The sequence below is a fragment of the Cavia porcellus genome, unplaced genomic scaffold (genome assembly GCF_034190915.1).
Source record: "Cavia porcellus strain 051 isolate PalLab524CR breed Dunkin Hartley unplaced genomic scaffold, mCavPor4.1 scaffold_49, whole genome shotgun sequence".
NCBI lineage: Eukaryota > Metazoa > Chordata > Mammalia > Rodentia > Caviidae > Cavia > Cavia porcellus.
This window is the reverse complement of record NW_026947532.1, coordinates 3,108,995-3,125,271: the sequence shown is the minus strand read 5'-3', so window position 1 is coordinate 3,125,271 and position 16,277 is coordinate 3,108,995. Positions and strand designations below refer to the sequence as shown.

At 48.3% G+C, this 16,277-nt stretch overlaps 1 protein-coding gene across 8 annotated transcripts in view; it reads right to left on the bottom strand.

Annotated features, from left to right (window-relative positions):
• Positions 1-16,167, bottom strand: part of Ddx31 (DEAD-box helicase 31) — a 63,880-nt gene extending 47,713 nt beyond the window's left edge. For 2 of the 8 annotated variants that reach the window (XR_010045962.1, XM_063244164.1), the window contains exons 1-7: positions 15,827-16,161; positions 10,393-10,649; positions 10,221-10,296; positions 9,303-9,346; positions 7,767-7,837; positions 6,854-6,918; positions 1,093-1,137 (exon numbers count right to left, since the gene is read on the bottom strand). Coding sequence is in view for 5 of the 8 variants with exons in the window: in XM_063244164.1 (XP_063100234.1) it covers positions 1,093-1,137; positions 6,854-6,918; positions 7,767-7,837; positions 9,303-9,346; positions 10,221-10,296; positions 10,393-10,649; positions 15,827-15,883 (615 nt within the window). In the remaining 3 variants the exon portion in view is untranslated. Of the gene's footprint in view, positions 1-1,092; positions 1,138-6,853; positions 6,919-7,766; positions 7,838-9,302; positions 9,347-10,220; positions 10,297-10,392; positions 10,650-15,826 lie in introns of all 8 variants that reach the window. The other 6 variants (XR_010045963.1, XR_010045960.1, XM_063244163.1 and 3 more) reach the window with 6 other exon arrangements.
• Positions 16,168-16,277: the final 110 nt, after the last annotated feature.

Sequence of the window (16,277 nt, the reverse complement as noted above, 5' to 3'; positions counted from 1 at the left end):
TGAGGGTAGACACATCACATCCATTTCTTAGACATGTGCAATGTTTTGTGCTCCCTCTGCTGGCTCAAATTCCCAGAGCATCACATAGAGAAGTTCAAATCTACAGTGCAGAAAGATGGAAGATGAAACTAAGCTAACATAAATCTGGCCCTCTTAGAAAGAGACAGAACTTAACACGAACAAAGGGATGCCCTAGGACAGTGATGCAACATGCTAGCTGTTGGGGACCTCGCTTCAAGGTGATTTGCTGTGTCTTAAGGCCATGTCCGTGTATCTAAAGACTGACAGGCAGTCACTCTTAAGTTTACAAAAACAAAAGCAGAACAGCACTCGAGGGAAACCAGAGAAAGTGAAACGTAACGTAGGTGCTAACTTTCCACCACCATTTAAAGAGCCTGCACTGACTCTCCTGGGGTGTGACAGTTTGCGGGTGAGGCTGGCGTAGTTCTTTGCTGCACCGACTTGGGCCCTGCAGCCTGAGCACAGGGCTGAGCTGAAACTGCATCTGACACAGGAAATGGGCATCCTAACCTTGAATTGTCCTGTAGGCAGGTAACCTAGATGAAGCAGAAGAGATTTCCACTGAGCTTAGATAGACTGCATCGACAAGCTTCACTTCCAGGAATAAACATTTTACTAGCAGTATCTTCTTTTAAAAAAAAAATTTAATTTTCAGAGTTGTTTTTATTTTCAAATTAAGTTTTAAAGAAAAAACCCCCCAAAATATGATGATTTTAACTCTTTTTAAAGGGACAGACAGAGGTTTAGGGGCCAGGGATTTAGCTCAGTGGTGTAAGCACCTGCCTGGCAAGCACAAGGTCATGAGTTAGATCCCAGATGCCAAAAACCAAATCAAACCAAACCATAAAGGGACAGAGGTTTAATAATATCACTGATCTTTAGATAGCAAGGAAGTACTTTTCTGTATTTAGGTTTTCAAAGAACATTTGAATTTCTGTCCTTGAAGGAACCAGGAAGGTCCCACGCAAAGGAAAGTAGTCTGCAGTTGTTCATGCAGGAAGGACAACGGCAAAGTGGCTTTGAAGTCACCAGGGTCCCACTGTGGCGCCCGCTTCACACTCAGCCTCTTACCTCTCTCGTCGGCACCAGCACCAGGGCGTACGGGCCATCGCTGCGCTGTCAACAGAGGAAGGAGACACCATGAGCAGCCTGACAAACTTGACCTCCAGATAGACGGTAGGGAAAAGCAGCCCGCCGGGCATCACCAGCACACTGCCCATCGGCACACAACACTGCTCTGGCAGGCGCGGCCTGCATAACTGCACAAACCCACAGGACCCGCAGGCTGGAAGGAGGCCATGTTGCCATTATTAACAGATGAGGTCATTCTATTTTACAAAGTAAAACTTTTGAGAATCAACTAAAAGTTATTGTAAATCAGTTATTTCATATACTGAATACAAAAACCACAGAATTTATGTGCTAATATTAAAACAGCCTTCCAATATAGAAAGTTAGAAAACACAATGGAAGGAGAAATCTCACATTTACAATGGCAACAAAAAAGATAAAAAATGTAAGTTAAACCTCGGGGGCCAGGGGGGTTTAGCTCAGAGGTGTAAGTGCCTGCTTGACAAACACGAGGTCATGAGTTTGATCCCTGGGACCCCCCCCCAATTAAAAATGCATAAAACCGGGGCTGGGGATTTAGCTCAGTGGCATAAGCGCCTGCCTTGCAAGCAGGCAATCCTGAGTTCGATCCTTGGTACCGAAAAAGACAAAAAAAAGAACAGAAGCAAAAATGCACAAAACCTATATTTAGAAAAATTTATACACCTCTGAGAGACATAAAAAACAATCTGAATAACTGGACAGACCCTATTCTTGGATAAAAATATTCAATAGTGTAATCAATCCTCTCCTAAATAAATTTGTAAGGGCCACGCAGTTCCAACAAAACATCAGAGACGTGTGTCCACATAAGCATGCACATAATGCATATATCAGACAAGATGGTTCCAAAGTAAACCATGGGAAAATAAATGCAAAAGTAATCAAACTTTCATTAAAAAACCTACCAGATGTTAAAGTAATTTAAAGCTACAATAGTTTAAAAAATAACTTGTAAACTAGGCATGGGGCACATGTCTATAATCCCAGCACTTGGGAGACTGAGACAGGAGAATTGCTGCAAGTTCGAGGCCAGCTTCGGCTACACGGAGTGTGCAAGGCCAGCCTGCACTACAGAGCAAGAGCTTGTCTCAGAAACCAAAGTTAACCAACCCAAAAACTAGTGCACAGAGAGTATACCAAGTAGTGCCTAGAATACAATCAATGACAGAAAGAGGCTGGGGGTGGGAGCAGCACAAACCTATAGCCCAACTTCCCCAGTAGGCTGAAGCAGGAAGATCAAAAGTTTGAGAACTGTAATTTAGAAAGACCATGTCTCAAAAAATAACAGAGCTAAAGACGCAGCTCAGTGACAAGGTCCTGACTTCAATCTGTAGTACCACCACACAGACAGACAAACAAGCACACCCTGCGGGAAAACAGTGCAAGGGTCATTTCACTGTGTATCCACAGAGAACAGGCCAATCACTCAGAAATTCTTTGAGGAAAACAAAACAGAAAATAAAGCTGGAATTGGTTGGCCTTTTTTTGTTTGTTTGTTTAGATAATCTAAAGCTCAGATACCATAAGCCTCTGATATACTTAGTACATAAAAATGTAGAATCTCAGAATAGAAACACATGCCCCCAAAACCCAAGAGTCAAATGAACACAGGAAAAAAATATGCCACACCTAAGAAAAAAACGCTAATTTTTTTAATAAAGAAACCCTGTAAGTCAAAGTGTTAGCAACTCAAACAGAGAAAAAGAGAAAGGTCCTAAACAGCTAATTTATGAAAATTCAAATTCAGAATATGGCTCTGACACCCATGAGAGGGTGTCAGTTTTATTTCCCAAGGAAACTCAGACTGAAATTACAGCAGATCCCCATCGGAGGGGCGGACGAGACCAGCAGAGTGCACCGGGAGTGAGCGCTAGGGCAGCGCTTCCGAGACCAAGCCTGAGCTGGCCATAGCAGGCACGACTGCAGGTCCAGCTCCTCAGCAGGCTGAAGCAGGAAGGGCATGAGTTCGAGGCCGGCCTGGACAACACAGAAAGATCACACCTCAAAGAAAGATGACTCCAGCCTTAGACACCAAAATGGAAATGCAAATTCCACTTAGAGGGACTCTTCCTGTAAGCACACACATACACACAGAAACTGTGGAACATTTTACAGACTGTAGAGCATATCTGTAATAGCCTCATCTGGAGCAAAATGATGGGCACATTGTAAATTCCACCACCCTTCAAGGGAATGACTCAGTAATAAGATGTATACCCATAATGGAATACTAGGCAGCCACCACAAAGACATGCTCTATATAGTACTGAGGAGATGGCACCCCTAAAAATAAAGGAACAGAAATGAAGGCACAGGACAGCATACAAATGCCTTAGTAGTACACCAAACAGGAAAACAACCAAGAGGCTTCAAAGGAAGCACACAGACTCACATCTGATATGCAAAGACCATCCCTGGGAGGAGACACCAGAGACTGGTGGCCACAAACCTGGGTCTCAGCAGCACACTGTGCCTGCCCTGAGGGGAAGGTGGTGTAGGGTGACTTTGCCCTCACCTTACACACCCCACTCTCCAGACACCTTACATCTGGATGACGGTGATACCAACTGAGGTGCCGCTAAACCAAAGCAATCTGGTGAAGGCCGAGTCAATGGTGCGAGACAGCAGAGGCTCTCAGGGGTGCCGAGTGAGTCATCCAAAACGGTATCTGCGCAAAAGCTAAAGGCAGATTGAGCAGCAAATTCAATTACAAGTACGGCCTTCGTGTTGTGCACGGGAAACGTTTACCCACAAGGAGACAGGATTTAGAATTCAAACCCGAGCAGTCCGTACCCAGCATCAGCTTTGCAAGACGACGCTGGAGCCCAGGCTGGGAACTGTAAACACGCTAGTACAACAGGATTAACATGCCACCGTGTGACGCTAGGAGGTTCTGACATTTTAAAGGTGTTACTACAGAGCAGAAGAAAGGGAAATCAATTCCGCTCAGGGCACGAGTACAAGAAGCCGATGGATGGGATGGCACAAATCAGAGCCACAGCAAGTGCGCCACACGAACTCGGAGGAGCAGCCCCTTCTCATTTCATCACCAAGGGGATGTGAGAACCCCTGGATGCCTCTTGGATTTGCTGCTGACTCCAGAGAAGTTTTTTACATGTCAAATCATTTCACAATGAATTCCAAGGGACTGAACTGCATCTGATTTGAAATAGGTGAATTAAATGGGGGCTTGCAAAACTTTCTATGCAACATTTCACTCTAGAAGAATCTTAGTGATATTCAAAAATGTCTGCCCAAATAAAAAGCCACACGGCTTGCTGGTCCTGAAGGCCATGTGTGGACACCAACTCTAATGGGTCCCAGGCACAGCCCGGCCCCTCCCCGTCTCCACACTGCAGTGTCCTCACGCCAAGGGCCAACACGGAGGCAGACAGGGAAGAGACTGACCCGTTCCCCTCAGGCCTGGAGCCAGTATGGGGACAGAGCGGGTGCTCAGCGTGCACCAGGCCCAGGGCTCAGCCCCAGCGTGAGGAAGAAAATTACACTCAGGCCCACAGTCTGAGAAAGGCTCCCAGCACACCATGTGTGCCATCTAATCGCCGGCCCTCAGCTGCCCGTCTATGACACAGCTGTACAACCCACATCTCCTCTTCACGGACCATGAGCCCAGGACAGCGCTAAGCACTGCGCACACAGCACCTCACTGTGGACTGCTTTGCAAGGAGAAAAACGAACAGGCTACCTTACGTTCAGGAGACAAAGTTCTGTGCTCTCCTACCTCAGAGAAACCCAGTACTAAGGGTTTGCTGGTGTCCTTCTCATCTGCTGCCCACACAAATACCAGGTTACTGTTCCGGAAACGAATTACAGAGCAGTCTGAAAGCTGCTTTTCTTCAGTGAGTATGGCAGGAACACAGGCTCAAGCTCCCTAGCAGTGATTTGAAGAAATGCACCTCTAATGGCCACACGGGGTGGTATCATCGGGATGATTAGGTAGGGTTTCTTTTTAGCTGATCTTAAAAATGTTTTAATCAAATTTTTATCTAAAATGTGTTAAGCTTCAGACTTACAAAGCACTGCAAAAATAGTCCGAGGGATTCTCACACATCCTCCCAGTTTCTCCCTGTTATCGATCACCAAAAAGATAATACAATTGGGGTTGGGGGTTTAGCTCAGTGGTGTGAACGCCTGCCTGGCAAGCACTAAGTCATGAGTTCCATCCCCGGTACCAAAAAAAAACCAAGATAGTACAACTCCTAACCTGGAATTAGTACTGGTGTGCCCCCATTGCTTTAAAGGCCTCACTCAGATTTCATCACTAAGACTGCGACCCAATCCAAAAGCACACTCTCAAGCTGGGCTGGCCTTCAGGCACAACCTTGATGCTTCTGAGAGACACGGGCTAGCTACTTTGTCCCTCTGCTTCAGTTTGTCTGGTGCCTCCTTGTGATTACAATCCAATTACGTATTTTTGGCAAGAAAACCACTGAAGCGACATCCCCACCTCAGGAGGAGACCGTGGTGACACGTCTCAGCCTGCTGAAATCCTGTCCTTCCCGCCTTCATTACGAGGCACTCGAGTGGCGCTACTCGGACGCGACACAAACCTTCTTGCCATCACCTGCTGGTGAGGGTCTGGGCCTGAAACACTTACAGGTGCTGGTCAACCACACAGTGCTCTTCCAGGTGCACCACTTCCACTTTCCTTTGGAGGAAGGGTTTCCTTCCTTCCTGTTTATGTCTGCACTCAAAACCACTGTGGGCTTGCGGATGCTTTAGTCCAGGGACGGCAAATACTCTGCACTTTGTCATTCACCTATCGGGGAGCCTGATGCATGCCCACACTGAGAGAACGGCACCCACCGGCCCCTCTGTCTCTACACCCACTCTTTGTCCTATTTCCCATCCTCCCACTTCCTCTCGACTTCAGTGACTCTGGGCTCGGTGGGGCGAGGCCAAAGCCCACTTGCACAATGGTTACCTGGCCTTCTCGGGGCCGCTCTGGCCCAAACATGAATTCAGCGTGTCTCATGACTAAAAATAAATTCTAAATAACGTTACATCTATGTCGGCCCAATGCTAACTAACTGCGTGCTTATTTTTATATCTACTATCGAAAAGCCACTGTTTCACATAGGAACTTCTGCCTTCCTGGCCCCAGGTAAGCAGCTCACTGGAACTTAGAACAGGATGTTGAAATTTAATGCCACGTGATTTACAACAGAGATGCAAAGGAAAATGCTACACAGAAAGCTGCAGACCACTCCCAAGCATTCACTCTTTAGGGTGCTCAGTGCTGGGCACTGCAGAAGACACAGAGAAAAGGACAGGAGCCAGCCGTGAACCCTCACCACAGATGCACGGTGGGGCATGATCTTGGGGCCAAACAGGAGGCAGGTGGCGATCCAGCTCCATGGCACCTTACCGCACGGCCTAGGTTGTTGCACTCTCTTGAGCTCTGCCTCCCTTGGTAAGACAGGCATCAAGCAGTGCAACCGGGTGGGGGCAGAGCATTGGCCAGCACGCCACCTGGCACACGGAAAGCATGTCACACGTGTTCCGTGGCATTCTTACCACTGTACCTGTTCTGTCCCGCACCAGGCAGTCTTCAATGTAGCATGCTTATGGAACACATGAAATAAAGGGAGACGGAGGAACGATGCCAAACAGACATGCTCTCGGTCCCGCAATGACCACCAAGCTTCAGCTGGACGGCCCTGACCCATCATGGACAGTGGCAGACACACTTCACACTCACCTGTATTTTTGACTTCGTTGCTTGAAGGGACTGGACCATAGGGATGCAATAGGCAAGCGTTTTACCTTTTAAAAGAGGGCAAGAGCAGTTAAATGGGACATGGTCTGTTTTCCTTACGAAGCCCCAAAGTCGAGAAGGTAAACTGCATCCCTGGATGCAAACGGTGAAAGGGGCCCCTGCTCTGCCATAGTTCATCCTGCTTTGCAAACTCAGTGCTTCTAAAGACCACATGGCTTCCGCCCCCTTATCAAACCCAGCAGCTGAGGCGGCTACACTTACTGAGCTACACAAATGCTCCTCCATTGTGTGTAGGACCTGGAAAATTCCTCTCTGAGCCCCTTTTAACTTCTCTGACAAATTCTGGTGGTTAATTACATGTCCTCTGCAGTGAACTCCAGAGCCAGCATCCAGAGAAGGAACCCGCAGGAAGGCAGCAGCTCTGGGTCTCCACCCCCTCCACATGCCTGGGCCAGCAGGAGTGGACAACAGCTGCCCTGACTGAGGACATAGGAGAGCCCACGAGGACTGGAGGAGCAGTCCAGACAGACAAGAGTTCCATCTCCAACACCATGACTGTATCCAAGCAGCATGGTACCAGATATGGTCATCCCAAGCAGAATGGACATGGGCAACTGTGGCCATGGACAGTGGGTGTGGCAAAACCATGAAACGGGTTCTGGAGAAATAAAAGCGGAAGCCACCCAAGTGCTGCTCACTCTGACCGCAGTACCACTTGCCAACCAACACATGCCTCCCAACACATGAATAAACTCAAGACTCTTGTCAGAAGCAAGCACAGCTTCCCCAACACAAGACAAACAGCCACCACTGCCCCAGACGCCAGCCTCCGAGCTACCAAATGACCAGAGGCCTCGTGCCACAAGAGGAAGGGCAGAGTTAAACAGTGACTGACCTGAGCCGGTCTGGGACCGCACGAGGGCATCTCTGCCTTCCAGCAACACAGGAATACTTTGCTTCTGAACACTAGGGCCACCAAAAGACAGAACACATTTTATGTATAACACACGGTCAGTTACGTGTCCAGGCAGACAGGCAGGCTATGTCGCTCACAATTGACCTCTCTCCCAACTGTCCCTTGAGAGGAGCTGGGAAACCTCTGATGACTAGGATAAATCCCTAGTTACACTTCTGGAACTTAGCTGAAATCAGTGATGCAGTCAGAGACCTGTCAGTGTCAAACTTTTTTTTTTTCCTTTTTTTTTTTTTTTTTTTTGTCTTTTTCATTTTTATCGGTACCAGGGATCGAACTCACGACTGCCTGCTTGCAAGGCAGGCGCTTATGCCGCTGAGCTAAATCCCCAGCCCCCTTTTTCCTTTTTTATCGGTACCGGGAATCGAACTCATGACTGCCTGCTTGCAAGGCAGGCGCTTATGCCACTGAGCTAAATCCTCAGCCCCAGTCAAACTCATTTTTAAAAATGTGAACAGACATAACAGATGAGTTGCCACAAAAGGACAGCACACCCTCTTATCTTCTGCACTGTGAAACAGGGGCCCCAATAAAACATAAGGTGAGATGCCAACGCCGAGGAGCAGAAGGATGCTCCAGGCTATCCAGACAGCCAGCAGCATTTGCCCATGCTCCAAAAAACCGTCACAAGCATGTGGAGGGATGTGGCCACGAGGTCATTCAAAACCAGGCACCAAAAAGGACAGAGAAACAATTTCAATTTGGTTGATTAAAAAAGCAAACAAACAAAAACTACAGGTGCTCCTTAATTTAGTCTTCAATATTCTCATCTTTATTTATAATAGTAAAAAGTGACCTTATTAACATTTACAAGCATACATACTCAAAACAAGAAAGTGCATATTGAGCTGGGCATGGTGGCTCACACCCGTAATCCCAGCACTCAGAAGGCTGAGGGGGGAGGATCGTTGTGAGTTGAAGACCTGCCTGGGATACAAAGTGAGCTCAAGACCAGCCTGAACTGCATAGCGAGACTCCATCTCAAAAAAGACCAAAAAAAAAAAAAAAAAAAAAAAAGTGTGTATCCCCTGGCCCACACCTTTCTGTTTTCTACTTTCCAAGAATCATCACTATAAAAAACACTCAGACGTTATTTCAGCATCCTGTTATATCCAACCAAACACTGACCTCTCTGTGGTTGACTCTTATTGCTAAGAAGTGACAGGACCAAATTCTATATTTTGGCCAGATGACCTTTGAGGCAGCACAGACAATAATCTTCTCAACCAGGTATTTCTTACAGTGTAGAGTGGAGCAGAACTGGAATGGAAACTTCATCTCTCCACGTAAAAGGCGGGGAACTCACCACTAAAAGTGGTGCCACGGCCTCTACGGTCCATACCTGGCATTGTTTCCAGCACCAAGACAAACACTTGCCCTGCCCTGTACACAATTTGGATCTCATTTGGCTGCACCCACTTAGACCTTAAGAAACCTGGAGTCACCTGGAACTTTTACCTGGTCATACTGGATACTTTTAAGACTGTGTTTATTGTAGAAATCTAAAAGAGAAGACAAAAAGTATTTTTTATCAACTTTCCAGTACATAATGGAAATGACACAAAAAGGACAGACAACTGGGACTGCACTGACTGGCAGGACCAAATTGAGTTCCCCTAACCTAGCACTTCTCAAGTTGGGGTGAGTCCACTCCTCCACCAATGTACGGCTCTAGCTGGAAAATACTCTGGTTGACACAGCTGGGAGGAGGCGCTGCCGGCACTTAAGTGGCTTTGGCAGGGGCCCGGGATGCTGTGGAACGTCTAACGATGAACAGGACAATCCCCTAATAACAGGCAAACAGGCACCTTGTCCAAAATGTCTACTTTACTAAGACTAAAATTCCCTGCTCCACCCCTTAAGCAAGAAAACCACCCCCTGGAGCATACCCTAAGGAAGGAGTGCATAAACCATGCCCACTCAAGCAAAGGAAATCAAGGCTTCCAAAAATTAAGAGATTTTTTCCTCACTTCTTATCTGTATTAAGTCTAGAAAATATATCCACAGTGGTAAAATGGGAAAAAAGGATGCATTTACGAGAACCCCTTCTTCCTTCATTTCTAGGACTGCGCATCCCTCGGCAGCAGGAAGACATCTCAGGTCCTCTGTCCTGGCCACTGTGCCGTCTGCCATCCTGTACAGCTGCGCCTCCCCTAGCCAGCAGGTAGGAGCTGGTCTAAGATGGACTAGTGAAGTCCTGGTGCTGAACTGCATTAGGAGAGCAGAGTCTCAAAACTAGGAAAAAGAGGGTGCGGAGTGAGCAGCGACCTCTGCACTCCTGAACTGCTCAGGCAAGAGAACATGTTGCCCACGGGACTCCGGACACACGCACACACACCAGCCGTGCAGCCCCACAAGGTGCTGCAGGGTACTCACTAGATGCGGGTGGAGGCCCAGCTCATGGAAAGCCTCGGGAGTGAACACTTGCTCTCGCGCCTGCTTTACCACAGGTCTGCAAAACCCAGACACCAGCGCCAAGGTCAGCAAACGGCCGAACACAACGGCCCCTGCTGTTCCGGAGGAGCATCTGCACCCCACCTGCACACACCTGTGGAGTTCCGGGATGGCGGGATTGTTCTTAAACAACGATGAGGTCTTAATGCTCGCTTTCTCCTCTTGCCTTCTGTCAGCTGAGTTAAGCAAATGATTCTTGGGAGAAAAATGTTTCTGTGACCTCCCCGTGAAAGTCCTGGGAGTTTCTTTCACACCAGTTTTCTTGGATGAGAGAAAGGGCATTCCATTCCCTCGCTTTGCCGGAGGAGCTTCGCTGAATACTCTGCATTTCCTCTTGGTAGCCTTCGCTTGCTACGTTGTTTCCAAAAGGAAAGATTGAGAAGGGATGCATTAGTCCATGAAGACACAGCTCGAAGTGAAGCCTGACTGCCCACAGAATCGCATCGCCTCCTGCAGAGATCATTAGACCCCATATGCCGACTAGGTTTAGGGTTTGCGATCAGGAAAAGAGAAAAAAAGAATGAGACCTCAGCACACGCATCTTAACTGCTAAACCACCCAGGACAAGAGTGGGGGTCAGGAAGGCAGAGGCGCTGCTCGAGCTGCTGGCCATTTCATTAAGTCCGTATGATGGGAGGTAACCACCCACCTTGTGAGATGCACACACCAAGTCAGCCCACACCCTCGCCAGCCACCGCACCGGCACAGAGGCTGAGAAACGACCTCTCCTCTCCACCCCCAACATGTGAAGACAACACAGGAGAGAGAGGAGTGTAAAGTCACATCCCAGCTTGTGCCCAGGAAACGGAAACCTTGATTACTGCTCTACCCTAGTGCTTGGATCTCAGTCCTCTCCCCTCAAGCTGCTCCTCCAGACTCAGACGGGCTGCAGACAATCGGTACCCACCGCTCCCATTCCAAATGAGAGCGCCACGCCATCCATCACTTTTATCATCACTACTTCCGAGCCACCTCGCCTTCTGTGGATCGCAGGCTGCACGCCGTTAGGCCTGTCTCGCTGGCGCTCATCCCCATGACATCAAAGTGATTCAGTGCATGACATCCTGACTTCCCTCGGAGGAAAACCCCACTCCTCTGTTTTCCTGGCCGTGCCTCACCATTTACACAGCAGCGTGTGGAGCAGCGTCCCTTGAGTGGCCAGCACTTGTCACTCTGTGGTGCTGGAATGGTTCTTTTCCTCTTTGCTTGAAATAGTGGTTTGTGTTTACGTACTGGCTTGCTTTACCCATGATTGTGGACTTTAGACTAACTTACCAATAAAAACAACAGTTCTTTCATCCTGGCAATCATAAATGTTCTTTTATTTAAGTAATTCAATAAACACAATTTCAAATATTTAACATCAGTAAAGTGCTAGCCTACTTACAAATTTAGTTTTAGAAAGTCCCAAGTTTATGAATTTCCAGAATTAAAGTGAAAGGAAGCTTCAGACTGACATTTAGGTGTCACCTGACTTACAGACTGAGATGCACAAAAGGTCTGGAGGCCACCCCTACCACCAGGTTTAGGGCATTAAGGAAGTGAGCCAGTGATGAGCGAGGACCAGATTCGTAGGTGTTAGAGGGTTTTTTCGGGGATTGAAAGAATTCCTCCTCCAGGTTCTCTGGCAGGCGGCCTTGCAGGCCCTGTCCACACTCCCTGTCCTCCCAGGAGGCAGCCTGTCCTGCTCTCGGCCAATCCTAAGAAGCCTCTCCAACACTCAGGCAGGCCTGGCCCCCCAGACTGTCTGCCTACCACTAAGGTGCACTCTGCAGCAACAACATGCTCCTCCCCTCAGGTGCGCAGTATACCTGTGCAGCCTGGAGCTCCTCCTGCCTTCTCAGGACTTAGGGTCCCAAGTAGTACACGAAGGTTAGACACCTTATCACCTTGGTCACCCGATTCCCCTGTGAACATCTCTCTAAAAGAAGCACTCAGAATGAAGCACAACATTAAACAGGCTTTCCCTTGCTCTTAGGCTAAAAGTAAAAATCTGTGGGGGCCAGGGGTATAGCTCAGCAGGGTGGCACAAGCAATTGAGTGGCAAGTACAAGGTCATGAGTTTGAGCCCCCACTCTGAGAAAAACCTACCACACCTACAAAACCCTCCAGAATATGGTCTTCGCCCATCTACCTCACTGGCTCAGCTTCCTTAATGCCCTAAAATGTACAGTACCTGCCCCTTCCCTCCTCTTGCCCTCTGTAGTGCTATTCCCACAGCCAGGGCTCTGACACTCCCTTCAGCTGGTGTAATAACTGATACACTGTGTCAACTTGAGAAGTTTAGCCATGCCTCTCAGCAGACAGCTATGGCCCTTACTTGCAAACATCCTCAGCCTGTGCAGCAGGACTGCACAGAGGTGGTGTGAGTGCTACACCCACCCTAGAGGGTGGTAGTCCGCTTGCAGTATTAGCAGGAGATGCTCTCTTGCTGCTTTTGCTGTCTTCTGTCACCCTGAAGTGCTGCTTCTGTGCCACACCACCCTGCTTTGAGGCCAGCTGATTATGGACTGAAACCTTCCCAAACTGTGAACTACCTTTCCGTCCTTCATTTTGGGTGTCGTGTATTTTGTCCCAACAAAGAAAAGAAACCTGTACTCACTGCAGTTGGAAGCTGACCTACTCCGTTCTCTGAGTTTCCTGACCTCCTCTCTCTCCACTGCCTGAAGCCAAGTTTCCCTGTTCCTGGCTTCCTGGAATCCTTACTTGCCCCTATAGCACTCAGCACAATAAAAGCAAAGCACGCAATTCCTTATTTAGTGCCCATCTGCCACTTTAGATTGTTAAACTCCAAAAAGGGGCCAGTCTGTTCTATGCATCCTCCGTATGAACGCACGCCTGGCGCACAGCGAACCCTCAATACAGACTTGCCAGACGAATGAATGACACGTGATTAAGCTACCCCTTCCCACAACTTGCATATTTTTCTACTAGTCGTTAGCTTTTCTCCTCCAGCAACCACAACACATTCATTCAGCAGTTGTCAAGTCTCTTGGTTCTGAAGATTCAGACCTGAAAGCTTAGTCAAGCCTTGGAGGAGGTAACACTGAAGAAGAGGCAAAGCACAGTCATGAACCCAAACCTCTGTATAACAGAAGAGGCCTGTGCTGTGGGAAGAAAGCAAGGGAAATAAATAAACTCCCTGTTTATGCTTTCTCAGGCGACCTTGAGCAGAGAGGAAATTAGGACCTGCCGGATCTGCTAAAAATTAGCTGAGCAACAGTAAGCAAGTCACCTCCGGAGTCTGTTCGTGCACCTGGGAAAGGAAGGGACTGGCAGATGATCTAGAGGGCACACCGAACCAGAGAGCCTAAGACACCAGGTCTCTGACATTAATAAACGCACAGAGTAGTAGTAAACATACTACATGGCCTGCAGTCTACTGAGTATTTACAGCAAGTATCTTATTTATTAACGTAGACAGTGACGTCATTTTAATGCCTTCTCAACCGTTTCCTGTTTAGTTACAAAACACCGTGTGTGCCAGGCTTCATGGCCCACACCTATAATCCCAGCATCAGAGGCAGGACTGCTCCAAGTCTGAGGACAGCTGGGCTCCAGCATGAGTTCAAGGTCAGCCTGAACTACACGATGAAACTGTCTTAAAAAAACAAAACCAAAAAATAATCACATGACATTTGATTGCTGCTGTCTTCTAGAAGAACAAATACGAACTCGGGAACAGGAGTTACCCCTGAGTATGGCAATTATCTTCTTTCCAAATTTTCTATCTTTTTTAAATTAAGAGCAGAATATATTTATTGAGAGAAAGAAAACTTCTGACAGAGAGTCAGAAGGGTTCTGAGCGGGTTGCCCCTTTCCAAATTTTCTAAAATGGCTTTGTATTAATCAGAAAATGTTCTTAGAAACAAAATATTCTAGAGTTAGACACACCAGCATGATTTTACTATCAAGATCTTCCCAAAACCAGTATACCAGCTACTTGGCCTGAGTCCATGCTACTCACAAGTCTGATCAAATCAAATCATTCCCATTCAAGGCATAAGCCAAGATACAGATGCAGACAAGTCCACTACTGAAACCTGTTACCACTTCTGAATCATCTCTCCTTTATGGTTTAAGCAATCATAGAGCCAAATACCTTATTACCTAATCACTCGAAAGCAGTCTATGTATTAGTTACTCGGCTCTGTAGGAGGGGCAAGCACCTCACTGACCTCCTGAGGTAGTACACTGTTACTCTGCAAGGAGCCAATTATCGTTTATCTCACCATTGGCACTTAATAAGTCACTCTCTGGGGGCTGGGGATTTAGCTCAGCAGCATAAGCGCCTGCCTCTTGAGTTCATCCTCTTGAGTTCAATCCCCAGTACCAATAAAAAAGAAAAAGACAAAAAAAAAAAAGTCACTCTCTGGACCAGACAAGGTAAAAGGCCTTCATATATACCTATGTGATCTTGCTGGATTCTCACAATAATCTTATTTGAAAAAGAAACGTTCATTCCCATTTACAGGTAGGGGAAGTGAGGGTCAAGAGGTTAAATAACTTCCCCTAGGTTACACAGCTAATGAATGTTGCAAGGTTGGTACCTAAAGGCAGGTCTCTCAAATCACAGCCCAAGTTCCCTGGGGTTCTTCCATGTAAATACTACTCCTCTACAGAAGACTCCTCATTCCCAAGCATTTAAACCTGAAGCTCGTTTTTGTATTTTGAGACAGGGTCTCTCTATGCAGTTCAGGCTGGCCTTGAGCTCACTTGGTAGCCCAGGCTGCTCTTGAACTCGTAACAATCCTCCTGCCTCAGCCTCCCAAGTGCAGGGATTACAGGTGTAAACTACCATGACTGGCTCTGAAACTCGTTTTTTAAAGAAACTGCCAAAGAGAATCTAATCTACACTGAACGCTAGCTGGCATGAGAGCATATGAAGTTAAGGAATTTCCTTAATTTCAACAAATCAATTTCAACAAGTTGATTGACCTGAACTGAATCTTAGACAACTGATTTTTTACTGAAATTAGTCTTACTTTTTAGGAGGGGAAAACCCTCAAACTGTCCTTGGTACTGGACTGTATCTTTCCTGGGCTTTGGTAATTTATGATTTCACAACAAACTCTCTGTCCTACGGTCCTCTTTGAAAACAGCTTTCCTTTCTCCTGTAAAGGAATCACATTTATCAACCGTATTTTATTTCCTTCTACACGGCACATGGATGTAGATCTATCCCGTCTTTTAAAAGCTCTTCAAAGACAGCTTTCGACTCCAACCCTCATTCAAAAAACTCAAAAAAACAACACTTCCTTGGGGTGATAGAAATTGGCTCACGAAGTCACGCAATTGGGAAGGCAGGACCCGCCCGGAGCCAGCCTCCCCACGCCTCGCCTGCCCGAGCTTACCGGCCTCCAGCCCCACGCTCCCGCCCTCTGTCCCCCCGACCTCCCCGCGGCGGCGCGTCGCTCCCACTCCCAGACACGTGTTTCCGAGCAGCTCCTCCAGAAGCCACCAGGTGCCCCCGCTCCCGGTCCCCCAGACGCTCTAGAGCGCTGGACTCGAACCCGACCCGAACTCACCCTGCTCGCTGGGGCCCCGAGAGGCCCCGAGCACGTCCCGGGGGCGGCAGCGGCCATGGCCACGTGCACGCGCGAGGACCCCGCGCCGCGGCCCTTCCGGTCCCGGGGCCTAGAGCCGTCCCGCACGCGCGGACCCGTGGCTCGGCGGGGAGCACCGTGGGCCCGCGTTCGCACCGGCGTCGCCCGGGCCGCTCCCGAGTACCGCAAAGAGGCCGCGCGGCCCGCACCCGACGTGCCTGTCCCTCCTCGCCCCGCCGCCGCAGCACGCCTTTCACCACTTTAGCTCCGCGCCGGGAAGGTCGCTAACGTGGCCAGGGCTGGTCGCCGAGAGAGGGAGTCCTCGAGGCTCCTCGTCCCGCGCCCGCCTGCCGCGGAGGCCGGGCGCTTCACTTAGGCCCGCCCCAGGCGCGTTTTTCAGACAGGCAGTGCCTTGGCCACCTGGCAGGGCGGT